At 52.6% G+C, this 23,995-nt stretch overlaps 1 protein-coding gene across 1 annotated transcript in view; it reads right to left on the bottom strand.

Annotated features, from left to right (window-relative positions):
- The window catches only part of ASTN2 (astrotactin 2), a 351,063-nt gene that overhangs the window by 206,861 nt on the left and 120,207 nt on the right, over positions 1-23,995 (bottom strand). The window contains exons 5-6 of the mRNA XM_088527956.1: positions 21,944-22,051; positions 9,727-9,873 (exon numbers count right to left, since the gene is read on the bottom strand). Of these exons, the coding sequence (XP_088384082.1) occupies positions 9,727-9,873; positions 21,944-22,051 (255 nt within the window). The remainder of the gene's footprint in view (positions 1-9,726; positions 9,874-21,943; positions 22,052-23,995) is intronic.

Raw genomic sequence — 23,995 nt, 5'->3', positions numbered from 1 at the left:
AGCAGATCAGTCAAACAGAGGCTTTTCCACTTTAATCTGAGAAAAAAAAATGCAAAAAATCAGATGCTATCGTTAATTGTAAACACTTTCCTTTCTTCCCAGGAGGGAGGGAGGCGAGGAGATTTTCCAGCAAGGAAATTTCTCACATCTTTGGAGCTGAGTGTGTCACAGCTCAGACAAGTAAGATTTTCAGTGTTCTTAGACACTCTCATCACTCTCCCCGCTTACTCAAGAAAAAAACAAACAAACAAACACACACCCCAGCCTTGATCCTTTCCACAGCTTGCCTAAGAAAAAACAACAGGAAAAGGAGTTTTACAAATATTTTGAAAGCTAAAATTCTGAAGCTTTCAAAGCAAAGCCTCTTTACACGGTTTTCCCCTTTATTTTCAAAGAATAGATACATACAACACAACTTTCAAAAGTCGCTGGCGTGCAGTTATCAAAAATATCTTGAAAAGCTGAAAAGGAGCAGATTGAACATCAAACCCTTTCAGAAACTACCCAGAGCAGACGCGTTCCGCGGCAGAGCCGTTTCAAACGCCCGTGGTTCGTCACAAGCCGCAGCCAGCCGGGCTCTTTGCACCACTCGGGGTTTTAATGATGCCGGGCGGGAGGGCAGCGCGGGGGACGCGACGCCCCGAGCGGCTCTGGGGCACCCCGGGAGGCTCAGACTGCCCCGCGCAGCCGCCGCGGGTGCTCGGCCGAGCGGGCGGCAGCCCCACAGAAACGCTCACATCTACCTGCTCGTGCTGGAGCAACCACGATGTCCGCGAGAGGGGGAGCACCCAAAATCAGCAGCGCCCCCCTGCAAGGGCCCTGGGACAAGTCTCCCATTCGGGAGCGCAGTAAAACCCCGTTGCAGGGAAATACTTAGGGCCCAAGGTAAAGCGACCACCAAGGTGCATCAACCAGCGGAACGGAGGAAGGAAGCACCGAAAGCGCCGACCCCGCAGCCCCCAGCGAGGCAGGACGGACCCTCTGCTTTGCTGCACTGCGGCTTCAGCACGCAACACTGTCCCCCTTGACGGCTTCGCCTGCTTCTCTTTGGGGTTTTGCAGGTGCGGGATTTTCCTCCGCCTTTCCCCAATTCCCATCAAAGCCAACGTGGCTCCAACAGCAGGAAAAATTCCGGTCTCGCACACGGGGGTCTCCTTCAGCGTTCAGGGAACCGCTTAAGCCGCGACAAAAGAGGTGTCAAGTTCTGACATTTCAAAAATCATTTGCCAGAACAAAACAGGATAAAGCGGCTCAGAATAGATATTTAACAAGAGAAAAGAACAAAGCAGCCAAAAGGCTTGGGCTTTTTTTTTCTCCCTTTTCTCTCTCTCTTTTTTTTTTTATTATTTTTAAAAGCAAAGATCAAAAATTAATTTCTTTTTGAAGAATTCCTATTTATTCTTTCTTCCATCCTTCTTCTCTTCTTTGGTCCACTTGCCCCATCTTGGCCAACGAAACTCCTTTGATCTAAACTCAGTGCTCTGTGTTTGAGGGCCCTGGGGGGTCACACTGCAGGGCCCACCCCAGGGGAACCAAACAAGTGCACATCCGTTCCAGAATTATTATTATTATGCTTTTTTCCCAAACTTTAGGGGGAGAGAGCAGGGAACCTCCCGCTCCATTCTGTAGGAATTCTACCTACACAGCATAACCCTATTCAATTCCTTTAGAGTCTCCCCTCTTCCTTTTATTCTTGTTAAATTTCAAATAACTTTTCCTAAAAAGGCAACTCCTCCTTAATCAGCTCGTTCCATTGATCGCTGCTCTCCTTCCAGATCTTGTGCCGGAGAACAAAATATTCCACTTTTTAAATTTGTTTCAGAAATTTCAAAGAGCCGGACAGAGGTTCAATTCCCAGCACGGACATACACCGACCAACGCGAGAAAACAGGGCTTGGTGGAAGATTGTGTCCACGGATTAATGCAGTGCTCAGCTTTTCTCACTCTCTTCCCCTTGGCTTTAAACTTGGCAATTTTGGAATTATTTCACCTCTTCAAATGTGAATTCTTCATTCTTCACTCTAAATTGAAAGCAGGGAGACAATCACACCCGGCTCAAAGCTGAGATTTCAATTCCATCTTGCTTTTCAAGTATTTTCTCTCGCACATAAAGGGGAAATGACTCAACCAAAAAGTTAAGTTAGTACTTTTTTTTTTTTCTTTAAACAGGAAAAGTTTAGACGTTTTCCTTTCTCTTTCATTTAGTTGAAGGCACCTTGGATCACAAGCAACGCTTGACTCCAGGCTGCCCTGGACTTGCACCAGCGCTCCTTGTCATGCAGCACCTGCCAGCCCATTAGAAATGTGCTCAAATCCGCACGTTTTTCACATGGGCAAAGCAAATTTGTGATATAAAAATCTACACATAATTACAGTTAAGACTCAAACCATCTCTTTTTTTCCCCATGGGAGGAACAGAGTTATATTTCAATCATTACATGGCACTTGCTTGATAATTCTCACACTTCTTTCCTTTCTTGGAAGCCCCTCCAGCTTTCACTATGGCTGAACTTCTGACAAAAAGCACTTGTATTTAATTCAATATGGAAAGTGACTTGTACATGTTCTTCCAAATCCAAGTGGAACCAAACACTCGAGTGAGAAGGTGCTGGTGGATTTGACTCCTGCAAGGGACATGGACTCAAGTCCTGCTTGCCGCTCGAAGCAGGGGCTCCTTAGCTTCCCACTACGGGCACCACCTACTCGAGCCTGGCTGGAGAGCTCTGCTGCTTCTCAAGGCCGTTGTTGAGGTGCTTTGTGGAACAAAAGCAAACAAAACTGCAGAACTGCTGTGGGTGGCCAGCTTCACTCCATTCTCTTCCCACGGCTCAAGGTGTCCCTGCTTGCAGGGGAGTTGGGCTACAGCATCTCCAGAGGTCCCTTCCAACCCATCTGTGACTCTCTCTCAGGCCTGCATGCCAGCAGCCCCAAGTGTGGCCCCTGCTGCATCCTTAATCCATGTCCTCCAGGTCCCCTCCCTGCACAAGGACCGGATGGGGACCTGCAGAGGGACTCAGAGGACACCACAGGCAAATTCCCAGCAACCACAGCACCCTCCGCGGAGCTGTTAGACAAGATAGTTGCACAGGGGTTCACAACAACACACTCATGTCCTCAGCAGGCATTTGAGGCAGCAATGGCTAAAACAGAAATGAGATTCCTAAAGAAAACCTTCCACTTAATACTCAGCATCTCCCAACTCCCACGCTCCAGCCTGGGGCTGTTTCTCAGCTCTCTAGATGTCGGACAAGAGTTCAGAGAAATCCAGTCTAAATCTAATCCATGAGGCAGATGATGGATGAGGCGCGATAAGCTTTACAAAAATATATGTTTGTGAATGGAGGAGTTTTTGCGCCTGGCACTTCTGGGAGCGCCAACGCAGACGACACAGCGAGGCCGGCGGCACGTGCAAAGTGAGCAACCACGGGATCAAGGCAAGCTAATGCTACTGACCAAGAGGTCACACATCAACACCACCGCTTGTCAGGGGAATTAAAAAGTAAAACAGCGGGTTCCCAGCTCCGCAAGCTCCACAGGGGCTCCCCGCGCTGCCGCGCTCGGCGCCGCTCCGTGAGCCCCTGCGTTCTCACCTGGGAGCCAACGCGGTCCACGTGGGCCTGCCGGGAGCCGGCGCCAACGCGCCTCGCCGGGCACCTTCCCAGCGCTTCGCTGGGTCAGCCGGCCAAACCGCCCGATCCCTCCCCATCAACTGCCCCGATAAACCGCTGTGAGACGCAGCTCCCCGTTGTCTTGTATCACCTGTGGTATCACCTTGGGATACCACAACTCCCCTTGGATCAACAGGGCGAGCCGAGCAGAACGGGGCTGCAAGGCTGCGCTTGCTCACAGCGTGAAGGGGTGGGGAGCTGGGCCAGCAGAGGAGAGAAACGAGCTTAGGATCAGAAGCCTGTCACGGGAACGATAAAAACATGATGTACTTCAGCCTCCAGGATCGCATTAGTTCTTCATGCAAAGAGCGTTCGCGCCGCCGAGCAGTCTCAGAATCCCTTTGATCCAAGCTGATACAGTTTATAAATTGATGTTAATATTTAGAGTTCATATCTGGCAACGCTGCAGCCGTTTGCTCACATTGCACGGCTGCTGCGGGAGGAGCAGCGAGCCGTGCTGCCGACACAGAGGGGACCTGCTCGTTCAGCGCCGGTGAAATTAAACACAATCTACAAAGCTGTCCCCAAATGCAGTCACCTGCCAGCAACACGTGGCACTCGGGTCGGCCAGGCTCCAAAATGGGAATAGATTTGCTTCTGTTGAGGCACTGACACAGGTCTCCACGCGGTGAAGCACGCATTCCTGTGACAGAATGGTTCAAGGTTGAGAGAATAGCAGAAGAAAAGCCCGATTTAAAGCCAGGCAATTCCTTCTATTGATTTCAGAGGGTGCTAATAAGGTTCTGACCTGCGAGGAATCCTGGGACTCCTGTTTGCTGGCAGATCCCTCCGAGACCAGACCCCCTTCTCCACCCTTCTGGTGTAAACCCAGCGTGCTTCATTTGCAAACCCAAGAGCACGTCCAGTGTCACCTTGCTATAAAAGCAAGGGCACGAAACGGGGCCGGCGCGGGCAGAGCGGCGGCCGGTCCCGCAGCTCCTGGCTCGGCTGCTCATTTTCATGCGGCCGCACGCGCAGCACGTGCCGAGCGCGCACGTGGGCACACGTCGGAGGAGCCCAACGAATGCCCGGTCACCTCCGAGGGCTGCACAAGATTGAGCAGGAGATGTCAAAAGCAAACAATTTAAAGCAACAAATTTAATTAAAAACAAAATGAGAAGTTGTTGCGAGCCCAGCAACTGCAGTCGGCAGAGCTCAGTCAATCTTTGGGGAAAATTAACAAATGCTGCTAATAGCGGCATCCAATTCCACCGGCGTCTTGGAGGAAACAATCAGGGGGAAGGAAATGAATAATCCTCAGATGAAACAAGTACCGACCAGCCGCGAGGCAGCCACCAGCGGCCGCGCTCACGCGGGGAGACGCAGGTGCGCCAGGCGTATGGAACACCAGACACGGCTCCCTCCAACGGGCGCCCTACCGCCCGTCGCGGACCAGTGCCAAACCCGTTTCAGCTGGCAGTGCCCCTCGTGGCCCTGAGGACAGCTCAGCACTGTGATTCCCCACGCCCGAACTGGTGGGGAGCGACAGGCAGCGTGACGGATCAGCACCTTGTCCCCGGGAGGCGTCTCCAAAGAGGAGGGACGGAGCTTGCAAATGTTCCGAGATGTCTCTGATGTGACAGGAAACTAGTTTCTGCCCTTTCCTTTATTTCCACTTATAAAACAGCCCTGCAAGCCCCTAGCTAAATGCAGCTCTCCCTTCCATACGCCACAGAGGACCTCACCTAGCGCTCCCACTAAAACCCCAGATACAAACATCCACCCACGCCATCCATAACCTCCATGCAGGCTGTAAAAATGCTTTAATTGATACTATATTTCAAGCTGCCGTGCAGCAAGGACACACTCCAGGCCAAGTCCTCCAGGGTGTCTTTCCCAGCCCTGGTTTCTCTGCAAGCAGCTCCCATTGCCGGCGCCTCCACGTTCTGAGTGATTATTCACGAGAGAAAAACTACTGAAGGCACCAAATCGAGTGGCAAACACACCCAGAAGGGGCTCTAGTGCTGCAGTGGAGGGGCTCTCCCTGCTTCCCCCACCCTTAGCACTGCAAATCATTCCTCTAAATAGTGCCCTGCTTTTCCTAATCCTCGTAAAAGCTACTATGATCCTTTCTATAGGTTTGAACGTGCTCTGAAATGGGAACGGCACCTTCTGCTCAGTGACGGCAGAAGCTGTCCCCAAGGGGAGGTTCCTGTCCCCTGCAGGGGTGGCAGTAACCAAAGGGAGGCATAGAGCCTGAAAATACTTTTGTATGAAAAAAATAAGAGAAAAAAGAGAGAGAATGGAAGAAAAAAAGAGCGAGAGACCTGCTCCAACATGGACTAAGAGGTGGCACAGGAGGGAGAACCCCACTCTCTCTTGCAGACCATGGGAGATCCTGAAGAAGTCAAGGCCTCCCCCCCACCTTTACTGGTTTAACGGAGCCACCTGCTCCTCTCCGCAGCCTGGGCGGGCTGGGACGGAACCAGCACCTCCCTCTGCCCCGCACGGCCAAGGGGCTCCTCCTTTCAGGACACCCACGAGAAGCAGCCCGGGCAGGAGCTGCTCGCGGGGCGCCCAGCGTGTGCCCGGCTGCACGGATTTGGCTGCCCTGTAAAGCGGGGACAGGGCAGCTGTGCAAACCACACAGTAATCGTTCGGAGGCGACGGACCCATCAAACCAACAAAAGGAAGATGATGAACCAAGAGAGGGGAACAAGGGCCGTGGAGACAGGCTGGTTATTAACACTGCTGGTTGTAGCATATTCCCCTAATCCTTGCTGCCATTGAGCTTCTGGTCCTGAACCTTCCCTTTCCCCCATGTGCTCAGGAGCCTCCTCCTCCTCTTGAGTGCTTGCTCAAGAGGGGAAAAGCTGCTTCTCTAGGGGCACTCAGTGGGTTCCTGCCCCCTCTCTCCTCATCCCACTGGCTTTGGGTACCAGCAGGAGCTCACTTGTGTCTCGCTAGAGTTGTCTTCAAGGAGGAGTCTCCACCTGCTAGGAGAGGGTTTTCTTTCAGCCCCATCTTTGGCTTTTCCTGCACAGGTGTTGGTAGCTTCTGTGCTTTCAGATTTTCCTTGGCTCCTGGCATCTATTGAAACTCTGCCTATCAAAAAGGAATTAGAGGGCATCCTTCCCTTGCCTGGGAACGTAGCAACAAATGCCCCAGCCCTGCCTCTCTCAAAGTATCATCATGTAAATACAACAGAGCACAGCCTAAGGAACCAGGCTGTGGGAGCGCAGGGCAGCATCCACGAGACACGGGGCACACACGTACGTGTCACGTGTGAGGCTGCTCCGAGTCTCATCAAAGCTCTCGGTCTCATCTGGGCTGGAGAAATTGGCTCTGCCGCCCTCAGGTGAAGGAGATTTAATTTAAACTGGGCAGCACAAGCTCTACCCGCCCTCTGCAATGCACAGGAAGCCAGACCAAGGGCTCGTGCTCTTCTGTCAGCCCCCAAAGCTGCCCTGCGCAGGAGGGGAAAACGCCCTCCCCTTTCAGCACGGGCAGCAGGAGCTGCTGTCCAAACAGAGCGCTCAGGCACCGGTTTTAAACATCGGCCTCTCCTGCTCCCCGTGCAGAGCACAGAGACCAGCAAGAAGGGAGCACGAGGAAGGGCCAAGCGCAAGGGCCAAGCGCAAGGGCCAAGCAGGCAGCGCTTGGTGCTGGTGCCGAGCCCGGAACGTTTCCAAGCACAGCCCACTTCCACGCTCATCCGTAACGCCCTATAACCCCCTGCTGCCAGCTTGGGGCAGGCTGGGAAGCTGCTGCTATGGAAGACGGGGGACAATTTTGAAGCGTTTTTCTCTTCCCAGACGAGGGTCTCAGTCATCGAGTAAAAGGATAAAATCCCAGTTAAACTGATAGCCACTGCAAAATGTCTCCGCTGCTTCTGCATGAAGAATTTGACTGTTTCACATAAAAAAATATTTTTAAAGTTTTTGCAGTTCGCAATTATATTTTACAGTTTCATTACAAAGCTCATTTTAATTCTTCTGCAAACCATTTCTACCAGTCCTCTTGCCAGCTCCTCTTTAGAAAAGTCATTAAGTCTGGACTGGAGATCATCCCATTTCACCCAGTTTCAAAGATATTAATCTGTTTTATTGGTATTTCATTGTCATCTGCATTCGAGCCTTCTCAGTATTTGCATAATTTGCACTGCCACCTCTGTCCTGGCGACAAGCACTCAGCTCCCTTTTCACTTTAATGCTAAGGAGTCATGCTGCAGCCTGTTATTTTTTTTCCTGGGTTAGAGCTGAAGCCCAGAGAAGGATGCTGGGCTCCTGCCTGCCTATTTACACCACTGACTTCCCATCCTCTTTAACCTTCTGCAGGTCACTGGCGCTCTCTCTGCCCTGCCATAACCAGTTTTGAAATGGGAATAATATTCCTGTCCCAGCTTAAGTGCTGCAGGCTGAGAATTAGGTTCACACTGAGCTGGTCAGCACTGGGCTCAAAGGGACACAATCCTGGTGCAGCCTCAGTTTCCCAAATACAAGAAGAGCTTCTGTTCTCTGGTTATTCAAAATGACAATCTGTGAAACCTTCTATAATATTTCTTTTCAGACCAGACAATATTTGCAAGTCTTTTATAAACAGTCAAAGTGCCCTCTTTCATGTTCCCTGACGTCCAGTTCATCCAGTCTGAGACCAAAGAGAGACCCTCTCCTCCGCTTTCCTTTAAGGCCAAAGTTTGACTTTTAGGATATCCTGTGTACCCTGAGATTAGGCAGCAATTTCCAGCGTTAGCAGCTAAGCAGTGTTCTCAGGGATTACCGTACGGAAGGGCTCCCGCCCCAGCACTGTTTGCACAGGGATATTAACCCGCTGGCTGCGCGGCATGTCATTCCCACCGGCATCGTTGCGGCAGAGACGCGGGAGCGTTGGATGAGCAGCTCTGCGGCAGGGCTGGGGGCAGCACGGGCTCCATCCTGTGAATTCATAGCAAGGCCAAGGAAAACCACCCTTATCAGGCATGAGCCCCACTTAAAGCAGGCTGGAGAATTCCTGCCCATCACAAAGCGATGGTTTAAGATCCTCCTCTTTGCGCTCTGCTGCTTACACGTTGCCCCAGCTCTTATGCATCTGCCCTAACCAATATCTCCATTCCCCCTAGATCTGTCCCCATCCCAACGCCAGAGCCACGGACAGCCCCAGGATACAGCAGAGTGGTGCAGCCGGGCTCTGCGCCGCGCGGTGCGGGCAGAGCAAAGGTGCCGGACAAGCGCCGGAGCTGAAGAATTGGAACCGACTGAATAATGGGCCCCGTCTGCAGGAAGAAAATGAAATTTGCCCTCATGTTACTGAAAACTTGCACTTGACGCTCACTGCACATTACGTGGAAAAGGTCAGTGAAACACAACAAACGCGAAGAGCCCAGTTGGAGAAAGCAATAAATAGTGACAGCAACCCTCGCCTAATTCTTCAAAACATCTCTGCCTTTGCTCAAATACCAGCAATTTCATTTTCTACACAGCTAGGAGGCTCTGGGACAAACAGCTTTCCTCTTGCAGGACAGGAATATTTCAGTGCCATTTCCAGGGCTCATCAGCAGTTTCAGAGGAAAAGAGAAATACCCACTGGTCAAATTATTATTAATAATAGTAATGACACAATTGAGATTTATGCCTCAGGTCTACAGACATTCATGCTCCACTCCTCTGAGAAGAGGGACTCCCGCTGAATGCGGAGGATCTGTGGAGCAAGGGTAGCTTCCCATGTAAAAGGCCACCAAACCTATGGATACGGGGACAGGGATAGAGGGAGAATGTAGGGGCAGAACAATTCTAGTACTGAAAACAGAAATGCAGCTTAAAAAGAACAGCCTTCCTGCTTCCCAAGCTGACCTGCAAATCATCCTCACACCTTCCTGCACCATGACACAGACAGACTGTTGGGCTGCTGACATCCAATACACGCTGTAACCTTCATTGTTTGGCACGGTTAAGCTCCCGCTGGGGAGAACTCCCTTGAGGACGAGGAGGAAAGATCACCACCCATGACCTGGTTCCCCAGAGAAGTTTATAAAGCAATGGTATAAGTTGGCTGCAAAGTGACAGACTCCCCCATCCCTAACAGTCGTGACGGGGCACAGGGGTTGGACACCAGGACTCACCATCAGCAATGAAGTGCTCAGGTACATGAAGAGTCACCTTCACCGTCAGCGGGCAGGAGAGCTGGGAGCCGCACACCATGGCCAGGATGCAGGAGCTGACAGCAATGAGGGTGAGAGCCGTCTTGTTCACGGGGCTCTTCATGGAACCTGGAAGGCAGGGAGAGCAGCGGGTGAGGAGAGCCGGGAGCGGCGGCGAGCAGAGCCAGCAGAGCAGCCTGTCAGCAGCAGCAGCCCAGCCAGCCCTATCCGTCCAGAGCGGTTCACACTGAGAAGGAAATAACTGCACCAGAGGCTTCCCTGCACGGCCGCACACATTCCAGGGCCCGGCACCCCCGCGCCGGGATGCACGGCCGCCGAAGTGCTTCACCTTCACAGTGGGGCAGACCAGCTGGAAAAGGGAAACTGAGGCAGGACACTCCCACCTTGCCAGGCCTCAGGGAGGAGCAGGCATTCTAAACCAACGCACAGCTCAGCAGCACCCGAAGTGCTTCTCGAGTCTCCAAACTCCAGCTTTCCAATCACATTTTCTTTGTTTGATTTTCTTTTTTTTTTCAACTCATTTTCATGCTAACTCATTGGGTTGCATCAGGCTGGGGACCCCGTTGTCCAGAGGACCTCAGGAACGGGTTCTGGAGAGCCCCACGCAGATGCACTCCATGCCTGGCCTCCGGGCCGGCTCCCCACAAAATGCCTCCGAGAGGCTCCCTCTGCAAAGCAGCAGTCTCTTCTCCTCGGCACCGCTTCATCAGGCAAATTTTGGCAAGCCACAGAAATAATCGAGCCAAATCCAAGGGCTGCCTGTATCACAGTATCATTCACTTTGCTTGACACCAGGAAAAACCTACGCCTGTAGATTTTACATAGCACCAGTGAGTGTTAATTATTTATACGGATATATCTCAATATTCAGACATCGCACAGGGACTACAAGGAACAACAGAGCAACCTACAGAGCCAGCCGCTTTTTGTAGGCAGGAGGTATTACACAAAAAGCCTGGTTTTGTCACTCACAGAAGCTTACGGTATCTTCCAAACCCGCCTCACAAAAGGCTTCTCTGCAACTGCTACCTCGACGTTTCCTGACAGGAGGACAGCTCTGCGGCAGGCCAGGCTGGCACGGGGGGATCCCCATCCTCGCCTGACGCCCACGACAGGCCGGGACACGCGGCGGCTGCGCGGGGACACAGCGTGGGGACGGGCCCGCAAAGCCTCTGCGGCGGCTCTCACCTCCCTGCCTGTCCTTGGGGATTCCTTGAGGAAGAGGACAGTGAAACCCAAGTAAGGCGGTAGCTCAGACACCAGCAGGCCCTGCCTCAGGCAGCGGGTCGCAGCTCCCCAGGCAGCTCTGGTGGCACCAGGCCAGGGTGCTCAAGGTGCTCAGACCACCGAATCAGGTCAGTAACAGCCCCGTGCGCAGGCCGAACTGCGAGCTATACAGCAGAAGGAAACGAAAATGGGCAATAGAGGGGATTTTGAAACCTGGTGGCCTCGAGGGGTCCAGGAGCTCTCACTCAGCACCGGCCTCAAGCACTTTTACCTTCAGTATCCTCCGCTGACGCGGTGACTGTGACAAATTCTGATCCCCTGGCCACCTCTCTGCTTCATCAAGAGGTCCCCACCACCCACAAAGGTGGCCCTGTTCTTCTCCCTTCCCCACACGTCTGCAGCTCAGGTTGGAGCAGTTTGAAGCAGCTCCTCCCCAGTGTATCCAACCCAACACCTGGCACCAGCACCAAAGTTTACAGCCTCCCTTCAGAGCCGACTCCCTTCACTGAGGTTTGGCAGGCAGGTTCATGCCACCCGGAAACCATCCGGAGAGCATGGAAATGCCAGACAGGGAGCAAGGACGTGTTTGTGCTAGTGCAGGGGCTGGAAAGGAGCAGCTCGATGACCAAGTGGAGCTGCCTGCATCCCTGCTCCCAACCAGGGGGACTTGTTTAGCTTTGGAGCCCAACCCAGCCATTTCCCCCTTGTTCCCTCTCCTCAGCAAAGTGAGATTTAGAAAGTTTCTGTGCGAAAACTGAAGGGGAAACACAACAAGCAAGTCAGTGCCCGGGTGCTTCACTTTATAATCCAATCACTTCCAGTTTCAGAACTCCTGGTGCCAGAGCAGGGAATACACGTGCAGGCTGAGCCCTTGTCACTGCCTGTGTTTTATGGACAGGCGGGATGCCCAGCAAGAGCCTCCTCTGCAGGGGATGCTCCTGCTGCCATTTGCAGGACTGCAAAAGCACCTGAGAAGTCCTTCCCCTGCGGCCACCTTGAGGATACAAAACAATTATTTATGAAGTACCTTTTATGCTTTCCTTACGCACATGTCATCAAAACCATCCCACTCCTACGTCTCCCATGCCCTTCACCTTGGCATGCTCCTTTTTTTCCCCTCCCTATTCTTTACCCCTGTGGCCAGCACAATTCAGAACCTCCCCAGGACAAAATCTTGTCCCCTGCTGGGGCACACTGAGCCCACCACGATGAAACCCTGCTTTTGGTTGGTGCTGCTCATAAAAACAAATAAATAAGGAAAAAAAAAAAAGGCAAAGAAAGGAAGGAAGAAAAAGCTACAATCAGGATAATTGGACACAGCCAGATATACAATAGACTAGAGAACACTGAATTTTACCATTATAAATCACCTTTCAAATTGAGGTCTTAAAGTGCTTTGCAAACATTAAGTTGTAAATCCCTCCCGAGCGAGGCGAGCATTATCCCGGTTTCACAAGGGCCTGGCTCGCAGACAGGAGGACGGCCCCTTTCCTGGCACCCTGCAGCACAGGGGCCCAGGCAGACGCCGGGAGCCCCAACGTGCCCCATCCCGTCCCCACTAGCCCCACGAGCGGCTGCTTTCTGCCTAAGAGCGAAGGGGACACAGGAGCTTGAAGCAGCAAAGAGCCTGCTCGAGATGCCTGAATCGGAGCTTGGCTGCATGAGGAAAGGGACAATGTGCTACGAGTCTCATGCAAGCACCTTCCCAACCCCGCCAGGCTCCATCTCCCACTCATATCCATCACATCTCTAATTATTGACCTCCAGAACGGCCCGAAATTGGCTCTGACCAACTGAACCAAAACAAGGAGACTTCTGCTCCAAGGGAAATTGGATTTCCCGTTGAGCTCTTTATTGCTCGTGGCCAGCTCACGGCCAGGTTTGAAGGGAAGCTATTAGAAAAGCAGATCCTTCCCTCGCTCTTTAAACACAGCGACATTTCTCTCGTTTTCCATCCCATCGCCTGCTCTTCAGACCACTAACACTCCAGCGTAAGCACTTCTGCAGTGTGTTTAAGCACCCACCTGGAGACGAACAGCTCAGCGCCAGGCCTCTAAAAACACAGGCAAACGTAGGAATCACAACCCATTGCTAACTAAACAAACCCCACCAGGCTCCTCGGGGATCCAGATGTGAGACAAAACGAGGAGCCACAAGGGGATCCGAAGCCATCTCGCAGCTGATGACTGCCTGGACTGACTGACGATGCCGGAGACCAGAGCTTTGTCAGGGTGAGCCCGGCACCCTCTGCCCCCCTCTTTGCAAGCTCATGGCTTCTGAGATACTTCAATTGCAAATCTTCAAACTGAGTTCAACTCAACAGGCTGGTATCAAACTCACTTTAACCAAGAGGAGGAAGCCAAGGAAGGAAATGTGCAAGCGGACAGATGCCAGAACTGAGGAATCCCCCAGATACGGCCACTGAGTTTGGGCACCGAGTTTGGGTACCGGGTCCAGAGCAGCGGCGCAAGGAGGACGTGCCACGAGGAACCCGCGGGGAAGGCCAGGAGCGACGGGAAGCACCGAACGGGAGCAGCGCGTCCCCGGGCACGGAGCAGACGGCCAGGGAACAACAGCGGGAAGAAATGGCTTTTGTGGATCAGGGAGAAACCACCTCTCCCTCCAGCCTCAGATGAGGCACTGTGAGAGCAAAGGCGAGAGCGGCAGAAACTGTTCGCTTTTAGGGGAGAATTGCACCTGAGATTTTTCCTGCTACTCATCCAATTAATCACATCTTAATTAGACTGGGACACAAGAGAAATTCAGGAATAAAAACCTACTTTCAAAGCCTCTGACCCCATACAAGTAGCCAGAGCCATGGTCAAAGGCTCCTGCCATCACCAGCTTTCAGACAGGGGATTTTTCCCCCCTTAATCTTTGCTGCCAATTAGGTTGGCTCTGGTCTCCCCGAGAACATGCAGGTCCCTTTGCAGACAGCTTAAAAACAGCTCGAAAGCACCAAATTCCCCCAAAGATTCTGCACCTGCTGCAAGATGAAGATAAATTCAAAGCCACTGGTGCACACGTGCTGCGAACAGCCCCTCCAAACACACCGTGTCTCCTCTGAAATATCATTGCCTCGCACAGCTAATTATTTGCTGCTTTGTACGCCTCTCCCTACCCGCAAAAAGAAGCGGGGGAAGGAAAAAAAAAACAAACAAGCCCCAGCTCATTTCTTTTTGGCATTGGTGGCGTTACCTCAATTTTAAAAAAAGGTACGCTCTGAACATGTATGGATTTACAAGCAACACAAATATCTTGTGCTCTTGGTAATATGATGTTTCTAAATCAGGCTCATAAATATATGCTTGGGAGATTAGTCTATAAAAAAGACTAAACTTTAATTACCTCTTTATCAGCACGCAGCCCGTAGCGTGAGCCGTATGTGGGTGTTAAACGCCAAGCGCTTTGCAATCCGCCCCCTCCCGGGATAACAGCACAACCCGCAACGTTGCGAGGCCATTTGGATATTAAAACGTATTCCCGCTGCCCAGGAAGGACGAGGATGGAGAGGGCGATGCGGAGGAACTGCTTGAACTGCTTAGCAACGCGCCGGGCGCCCGCGCTGCATCCCAACGCGCCGTGCTCCGGAGCCCGGGCTCGCATCGGGAAGGGGGCCCGGGCTCGCTCCCGGGAGGGCCGTTTCTGAGCCCTCCGCTGCTTCCCACATGTCAGAAGAGCTCGGCGCTCCCGGCAACGCTGCTTCGTAACGCGGGGCAGCGGCGCGTCTGGGACCTCCGCGGGCAGCGGCGCATCCAGGCCCCCCTGGCCCACAGAGGCTCCTCAAGGCGTTCAGCCAGCAGGAACTCGTGTCACAGCAATCAAAGGGCACCTGGGATGGCAGCAGCGGCTCAGGGCTGCTCTCAGTGCAGAGCGCTGCCCAGTCCCCACCTTCCACCCCTTCTCATCTGGCTCCGCAAGGTCCTCCTGGCACCGCTGGCAGGGACGGTCCTCCCTTCTGCACCCCATAGACACCCACAGAGTGTGGGATGGCAGAGCTCCCCCTCACCGCCAGCCATGGCTCTCCCAGCCCATGGAGGGCACCTCACCAGCCTCCACTGCACTCTGCAGACCCCAGGAGCGGGCAGGGATGCTCTGAGCCGCAGAAAACCAGCACTAGAGCCGGCCAAGCCGCCCTCGAGCAGGCAGCTTCTCCATCACTGCCTAGGACAACCCGTGAGACTCGAGGCGAGCCGCGTACACAGCCTGGATCCGGGTTTCCACATCCCCTCCAGCCCCATTATTCCCGAAATGCCGGGACACAAGCCTTGGGCACAGGGCTGTCTCCAGCTCGGCCCCTTCGCCAGCAGCTCAGGGCAGTCCGACAGCTCACACCGAACCAGAGTCACACCAGGAACATCTATGAATTAGCCATTAGCCAACACGCCCTTTGCTACAGCACGGGAGCAGCTGCAGAAAAGATTACCCTGCGTATGCAGGGGGGTTGGACTAGATGATCTCTAGAGGTCCTTTCCAACCCTAAGCATTCTATGATTCTATGATTCTATGATTCTGTGATAACCCCAGGGGAGAGAAGGAGAGAGCTAAAGGCGCCGCGGTACCGCGGCCGCTGTCGCGGGGAGGGCGGCGGGACGCGCACCCGGCTCGCGGAGGTCGAGGACTCGGCCCCCGATCTCCCCCGCCGCACAGAGCCTGCGCCGCTCGGCCTGCAGAGCCCTCAGTCGCTCCCTAACAGCCGGCGCTGCCGCTGCCGATGTGCATCTGGAGCCACAACGACTCCCGCGTTAAATACATGCATTTGGTTCATATTTATTCCCTCTCCAGCACTGCTACCCGTCCCTGTCTCCAAAACACAGCGCCTGCAGCTCAGGGCAGCACGCTGCAAGCACCCGGCCTCCGGAGGAGAGGAAATGTCCTGATGGCCGGGCAGGGAAGGGGACAGCCAAAGGGACAGCAAAGGGGAGGCTGGGACAGCGAGGAGGAGTGAGGTGCTGCTCCGTGCCGCCGGGACACGGGGATGTGACCCTGGCAGCCGCCGCAGAGCAGAATTTGTACAAAGCCCATTTGTTCTCTGGCCGCTTATGCTGCTGCTTTTTTGCATTTCTCTTGGCATGGACAATTAAAATCAATGAAGTCAGTTTTGCTTTCATGTTCTCAGGACCAACTCGGTGGAGATACAATCACCTTAAAGAAACAGCCATATATTTCAAGGCAGAGATTGCCGGCGTTGGAATTTGCTCTCCTGCAAATCAATGGAAGCACTTCTCCTGGAATCGCGGCCCAATATTTTGTTTGTTTTAAAACCCAAACGACTCCCAGTTTTGCAGCATACAAACGCAAAGGCCAGTCTGGGCAGAAGGCTTGGTTTTGAGGAGGAAAGCAGGCAATTTCCGATATGTGTAACGAAAACATAACCCTATAGGAAAAAGGGACAAAGTAATCACTGCTATAAAACAGCTCCCCTGGGGCAAGAGGCCCCGAAATGCTGCCCCCTGCCCTCGTCCCGCCCGAGCCCAGCGCCGCTCCGCTTCCCGGGAAGCCCGAGGCTCGTTACCATGCGGAGGGCGACAGCCGAGCGATTAGTGAAATTTGTTACCCGCACGCGCCCGGCAAAATTAAATTAAAAGTGCTGCTTTGCTGTCAAGATAAGGGCCGAGCCGGAGAGATAATTTTTCACTCTCAAACACTCAATTACTCGCCAGGGCTGTATCAGATACCATCAAAAATAAATAAATAAATAAGTAGACCCTGCAACGCCTCTGGGAACGCATGCAACAGCCGCTATCTCCATCGCGGTCCAGGAGAAGCTGGCGGGGCCGGTTCGGTTGAGGAGGGACGGGGGGCAATGACGGATCTATGCAGGCGCTTCACCAGGAAGAGGCGACTTGTGTTTTTGACGTCACCCGGACACTCGAGGGAGACGAGGGCGCACGGGAGCATGGCTGCCCTGGCCATCATGTCTCACCGAGCCCAGCTTTCCGTGACACCCCCGGCCTCGTGTGCACGGCTGCCAAAGCGCCCGCAGAGGCGGCTGGAGAAACTGGGAGGGGGATCTCACCGTAGGGGCAACAGCCAAATGGGCCCCAGCCATCCTCTGCCCCGCCTGGGCACGTCCAAGCACCCCATCCCACCCAGCATCCCCACGCGGGGCCTGCGCGCGGAAGACGCTGACAGTCACTGCCACGTTGGCTCTAGCGCCCTTCGTCTCCGGCCCCGGACAGGGGAGGAGGCGACGAGCCCACCCGAGCACCACGACAGGGCAGGCTGTGACACGCGGCCCTTCCCGCGCGCTGGTGGAGGCACCACGAACCTTTCCTCAATTTCCTTCCGCACGTCGTTTAGCTCCCCATGAAATAGTAAGTGTCGGCTGCCTCCAGAGACGGGAGAGGATCAAAGCGGAGCTGCCTCGCGTGTAACAGATTCCGAATACCGAATATTCCCTTCTAAAAGGCCTTGTTTTAAACGCCAAACACAGAGGCAGATCAAAGCGCGGCTTCTCGTTTCTCTAACAGCCCTCAGAAGGCTTCGCCGGGCGGCACGACGCACGCGTGTGCCGCTGACACCGATCCAAGGCGGATAATTGGACTTTGCTAATTTGCCAGGAACATCCCGGTGCTCCAGGGAAAGCGACAGGCACCTCGTGACAGGGTCTCCCACCACAAGCAGCCTTGCGCCACGGCCGCCCCTCTCCCTGGTGCTCCTGCGATGGGAGATGGTGCCTGGACCGCAGCACCGCACGGATACAGCATTGGATGCTTCGTTCTCTCTCTTTTAAAAGGCTTCAAGAGAGGCCCCGCGCCCAGGTCTGTTTTATGGGGGAGCAAGGGCAGCACCAAAGAACCTTTTCCTGCCTCAGTGCCCTCATGTGGAGGCAGCCACAAGGCTCCTGGCCCGTGGGCACAACGTGTTGTCGTTTACCCTTGGCTCATCCCGTAGGGATCATCTCTGAGGAAGCGCTGCGAAAGGGCAGGAACGTTCCCGTGTTACAGAGCGGCTGCTCCAAGGCCCGAAGCGGCTGAAAAGGAGGGAAGGAGGAAGGGAGGCGCGCGCTCCTTCCCTCCCTCACTCGCCAGCGAGCCGTGGAGGCTCATTAGATGCGCTTGGTCCTTGACAAACAGCACCAACCGGAGCCAGGAGGCCCAGGCTGCCCTTGCAAAGAGCCTCAGACAGCCTTGGAATTATGATGATGCTATTTTTCCTCCCTCTTCCCTTTCTGTTTTAATAGGCATGAGGTAGGCAATGCAGAGGAACTTGGAGCTGCTCAGGCAGAGGCACAGTTGAATGTATTTCCCAGGCAGGCAGGGAGAGCAGGAGGCTATGGCAACTGCTCCCAAGAGCAGGAGGGGGACAGACAGGGGGCAAATCAACAGGCAAAAAAGGTTTCTCTAAGGGATTCTGCCTCCCTTTTTTATGATTTTTACTTCTATTACTTTTAGAAAGCTCAGAAACAGGGCCTGACCGAGCATAGCATATGCTGCACAGAAGCAGAAGAATATCAAGGCTTGAAATGTCCCATGATGAGCAACGGGGGACAGGGATCAGTATCTCTAAGAAAGTGGTGGATTCTAACAGGGACTTTAGCACTGATTAAATGTGCACTGACCGATAGCCTGGGAGACAAGAGCCATCGCATGCTGCACCTGGAATGCAATCCCTATCCTGCTCTGATCCAGCTCTCTGCTGCTGGGAAGGAAGTTCCTGCATTCCCTGGTTTTCAGAGAGGACCGGGAAAGAAGAGAGTCAGCTCTCAAGCAGAGCACTAGTGATTGAGATATAGCGGTCTCTGGAGAGCACAAAAATATTATGAACAGGTTGCATGAAATAGCAAGTCTGGAAAACCTGATGGAGTCAATAACGAGGGCTTTTGGCAAAGAGAAAACTACCCATTCCCTATCCGAGCTGAATGTCTCAAAAGCCTCTGCGTATTTAGCTCCACACAGCCCTCCGTGCTGTTTCAGGATTTGCACCTAGTTTATTTGAGAGCGGCACCAATTTCTTTCCTCCCTGTTTTCTTGGGAGCATGGTGATGGTTTCCTTTCCAGAGAGGTAAAACGGGATATTGAGTCCAAACTCAAGCTCAGTACACAGGTGAACCCTCGAGACGCGCGCCAGCAACGCAGGGAGCTTTGCGATCCAGCTGCCACCAAGAGCTCCCACGAGCCCAGGAGGTTCGGAGATCACTCTGATCCATCTCGAAGGAGCAGCAGGTGGAGAGCTGGCGCAGGCTCTGGCACAGCACTGTAACCAGCAGCAGGGATCCCGCACTAAAGGTTGGTATTAGGTGCTTTTCCCATCTCAAATCCAGGCTCCGGTTTCTAGCCGAGGCTGGGCCAAACCCAACAGGCAGAAAATGAACAAGGCTCCAAGGGAATTTCTCTTTTGCTTTACTTGCTTTGTGTCCTACCAACTTCTCCAAAGAGTTTCCAAAGCCAGGAGAACTTTAACCAAAAGGGATCATACAGAGCTAAAAGATGGGAAGACATTCTGGGTAGTAGTCTGGAGACCACAGGTGGGCAGCCTATATTCCTAAAGAGAATTATCTCTTTAAGTATTTGAGTATTGAAAAACAAATGCCAATAACTCTGATGTTCCTGAAATACTCGGACAGGCAAATACATCATATGACACAGTTTTCTCCCTCAGTCAATATTTACCTGTGGGAATGTCCCTCTAATTTACCTCGCCAAGCACATCCTCAGGCTGAAATTTGCAGCCTTTCTTCTACAGGGAACAAATAAAACCTATGACCACTTAAATAGTTCGCTTCAACAATGCACAAAGTAAATATTATCCTGCATGCCACCTAAGTGGAAACTTCTCATCACGTCTGCTGTGATCAGTGCCTTGACAGTATCAGTAACTATGCTCAATCCTGCAAATCCTCGTCTAAGGAGAGAAATCACGAGGAATCTCTCTCTCCTTGGATCCGATAACTACCTCACAGCACCTGCAATGACAGAAAACCATCACCAAATCAATATGGGAACATCATTGTAAGAATTAACTGTATCTGACGATGCGTCCTTCTCTATTAGAATTATGATCTTGTCCAATTATGGATCTTTGCTGTACTTGTAATTATGAGCTTGGTACTGTGACTTCCCACTAAGCTATTGCTTTCCTTCCACAAGGGAGAGAAGAGTCAATGAAAGGATAATGGAAAATTCCTTTCAAGGACACAGTGACAGCAAAATTTAGCTAGACAGGAGGCAAAATACAGGGGGAACTTCAGGCAAAACTCAATCCTTGCTTAACCAGAACTAAAGATGAAGAAAGCAGGCTCTTATAGCATTAGTCAAAGCCTTGTGTGATCTAACGGACCCAGCTTTGTGCAGCTACGCAAAGGAGCTCTTCTTACTGAAGCCCCCTTCAAACCCAGCCATTAAAGCCGCCCAGGTAAACTCCTTATTCAAAGACAATAAAGGAATTCCTCCCATTTATCTATCCCTTTATATTTACTATACAAGGAAGCATAAAGGAACAACTCCAAGCCAACGCATACGCCAGTAAAAATATTTTTGTGCTAGATAAGCAGCACAAGTGTGTGTTGGGAGAGAATACCTGACCTAAGGGAGAAGCATGTAGACAGCAGGAAAGTGAAATTTTATCTGCTTACCCTTATAAAACAACTTTCCACATCTTGAGAGCACACCATCTCCCCACCTCCTTATTCTAATCCATTAGCTGAAGAAAACAAACTTCAGCAACTTTTACAAAGTACCCAAGGTTCTCCACAAAGTCCAGTATTTCAGAGCAACTCACTGAAAAGAGGTCATTTCTGAAATCTTTCCCTTGTGCCACTGACTTTTCAGGACCATTTCTTTTATTATTACTTGCAACAGAACAAATTTCGTCCTTCTCTTTCCAAATGGACATCACAAATCATTTTATCCTCAACAAGGCTCTGCTAATACCACTACAGGTAACTTCAACTCTTGAAATCTCTCCCCGCTTTCCATTAAAAGCTCGTTTTCAGCTCAGGGAGAATTTCTCTTGGTTCTAAAACACATGGAGAAAAAAAAAAGTTTGCTGCCTTTTCAAAGGAATAAATGCAATATGCCTGTGAGTGTGTGTTTATTCCTATGTGCAATCATCAAGCCGATCATAGGTGTTGATGTAATTTCACATTGAAATAAACACATTGTGAGCATTTATCCGAATGCCTAATCACTGAAATAAATGTAGCTGCATTTGCTGTGGTGGGTGCAGGCATCTATCCGCAACGCCACGCTCTGCTTGTGCTTGGCTTAATAAGGAAAACAAATGGAAGGAGCAGACCCACTGTGCCATTCTTAAATTGCTTCCCAATGTTGTTAATTCTTAGCAGTGGCTTTCCAAATGCAGCAATAGCAACAGCAGAGATGCTGTGGTCCAGACCAGCCATGGGAGTGGTCTGAAGGTCCTGAACAAAACAAGTTGGTGTTACGTGACTAATGCAAATGTGGACATTAATTTCAAACTGTGGATGATATCTCATTTTCTCAGCTCTTCTAAGTCACAAAAAGCCTGGAGGGACTTTTGTCTGCAAGTCCCTGCCCCAACCCTCATTTTGCATTTGTTCTTTTTAATTGCCTTTGTGCCGAGAGGAAGCACGGGAAATTTCAGGGAGGCAGAAGCTTCGTGCAGGAAATAAAGGGAAAAAAAAAGAAAAGGCCCAGTCTTGCTTAGCTTAAGGAACTGCCAGGGCGATCATCGCTTACGGGATGGAGGAAAGTGATTTGCGAATGACTGCTTGAGCTACCTACATGTTTAACGTGACTAACACAGGAAACGAGCAGAGAAACGAAGAAATTCAGCGACGTCACTGGGAAATGCTACTAGCAGCGCCTGTTGGGATGCCTTTACCAGAAGGTTTGGCATTTTGGTGCTTACCTACTGCTGTCACAGCACCCGTCACCCAGGAGCACAGTGAAGGTGCAGACCCCACCGTGACCATCCGCTCTGGTCTCGTTTGCCTCTCCGGCACTGGCCCGAGTTATGGCACTGTTACCTTTGCTTCGCCTCCTGCTCCGATACTGCTCCGTGTAGAAGGTGAGCTGGGTCTCGTCGTCTGCCTCCGAGCCGGAGTTTCCTTTGGCACGTCCAAAGCCGATACCACCTGCAAGCAATCAAGGAGAAATAAACCCAATCAGCAGCGTCACAGCTTGGGCATGGGGTGGCTGGAAGCGCCGCAGTGAGGCCAGTAGCCTCATCCCGCTTCCAGGATCTTGTGGGGTCACCAAGAGTGATTCATGGGACAGGCAACAACCAGCTCCTGATCTCCTTCTCTTTGGTACTTGGAGCCAGGGAAGGACTCCCTGCACGAGTGCAACTCGTCTGCCCTAGCAGACCCCACCATCACCTCCGTGCGTTAGCGCTTCAGCACTGAGGAGTGACAGATATTAAAAAAAAAGCCATTCACAACCTAATTGGCAGAAGCCTTTCAACTCCTATAGAAAGCTTAAAGAAATGAGGCCTCCAGGGGTTGACAGTGGCCCTTTAAACTGCCATTAAAATATTTTACTGTTTTAAAAAGACCCTTTATTCTAGGCAGAAGTACAATTTCCACATTTCTTGGCAGCGGAACAGGGGAGTGCTGCCTTCTGTCCTGCAAAATCCTGCATCACCCTGGTGAGCGGCGGGTGCAAAGAGGCGCCAGGCGCTCCGCAGGGCCTTTGCAGACGGATGGGCTCCGGCCCCGGCCGTGTCCTGCCCCAGCAGGAGCCTCCCGGAGGGTTTTGGGCTCCCTTGGGCAGCGAGGCCTGGCTGCAGCTTGGCAGTGCTGCTCATCCCACTCGCTGCCAGGCAGGGAAGAGCCGGCACCAGCCCTGCATCGAGCGGCCGCTGGAGACGGGGCCTGCGGCTCAGCTCTTGCTACCAAGCAGGATTAAGGGCACTAAAGTGTGGCCATTAATTACCTGATGCTACTTGAGCACTTCCATTAAGGTCCTAAAGAGACAGCAAGCGGCCGGGACTGGCGATGGGTTATGAGCGCTCAAGAAGGGCTTCGCACACAGCCCTGAGCTCCCGACCGCACCGTTTTGGGGCTAGGGGACCCAGGCATCCTCATGCCTGCACCCCAAGGACTGCTTGGTGCAGAACGCAGCAGGGTCCTCGTCAGAGTCCCAGAGCCACACCATGATTCCCTCAGACGCCCACGCTAGCACCTCCATGAAAAAGCAGTCGTTCCCGGGAAGGGGAGATTTTCATGGAAAAGCTGCCTCATTTGCAAAAACAGTCTGCAAGAAAACTCCATGGGGAGGGGGGACAACCAGGCAGAGCTGGACACAGCACACAGGCAGCAACACACAAAGGCTCTGCGGATATTACAAGCACCGACGGCAGCGGCTGGGGACAATCTCTGCACCTGAACCGAAGCAGCTGCCTCTTGGCTCTGAAACCAAGTGAGACTCTGGGCCCTTATGCACCAGAAAACCTGAAATGCCAAAGAACACTAGCAAAAGACCTGAAATGCTGAAGAACCCAAATGAAAACGCATTTTGACATGTGGGTTTCCTTCTGCAAGCCACGCAGCACCTGGAGCAGCATCGAGAAGCCCCAGGAAACTCCCATTTTCCTCCCGTTCAGAGAGCAAGGACAGAAAGGGCAGAGACCGCTGCTCTCCGGCCCGCGCAGGGGCCTGTGCCCGGCCTTGGCCCCGGGCTGCCCATGGGCTGCTCTGCCGGCCGTGTCCCAGCCCGCGGCAGCCGCTTTTGCGTTTGTTTGCTGGTTGCGTCTCTGTGATGGATGATGCTGACATGTTAAATTACTCAGGCTGGATGTCTTCAGAGAGCTGGTGACAGCGATATTGCATTTTCTGATTACCTAGAACTATGCAGGATGTATAAATACAGAAGCCGGGAGACCCCAGCACGGGTCCCAGCCCGCAGCGGAAGCGGCTCCTCCGACACGACTCGGCGGCGAAGGTCGCATGACAGAAGGCAGCAAGGGAAACCGTTCCCCCTTTGCGCTATCAGGGACACTGGACCTTCCCGTGGTGCCTCCGGCTTTCCCAGCCCGCAGCGTCCAGGCGAGGCGGCAGTGCTGACCCTCACCAGGCCAC

Source organism: Tinamus guttatus, unplaced genomic scaffold (genome assembly GCF_059628265.1).
Source record: "Tinamus guttatus ecotype Peru unplaced genomic scaffold, ASM5962826v1 Tinamus_guttatus_pri_ptg000297l, whole genome shotgun sequence".
Classification (NCBI taxonomy): domain Eukaryota; kingdom Metazoa; phylum Chordata; class Aves; order Tinamiformes; family Tinamidae; genus Tinamus; species Tinamus guttatus.
The sequence above is the reverse complement of the archived record's forward strand: the minus strand, read 5'-3'. Positions and strand labels throughout refer to the sequence as shown.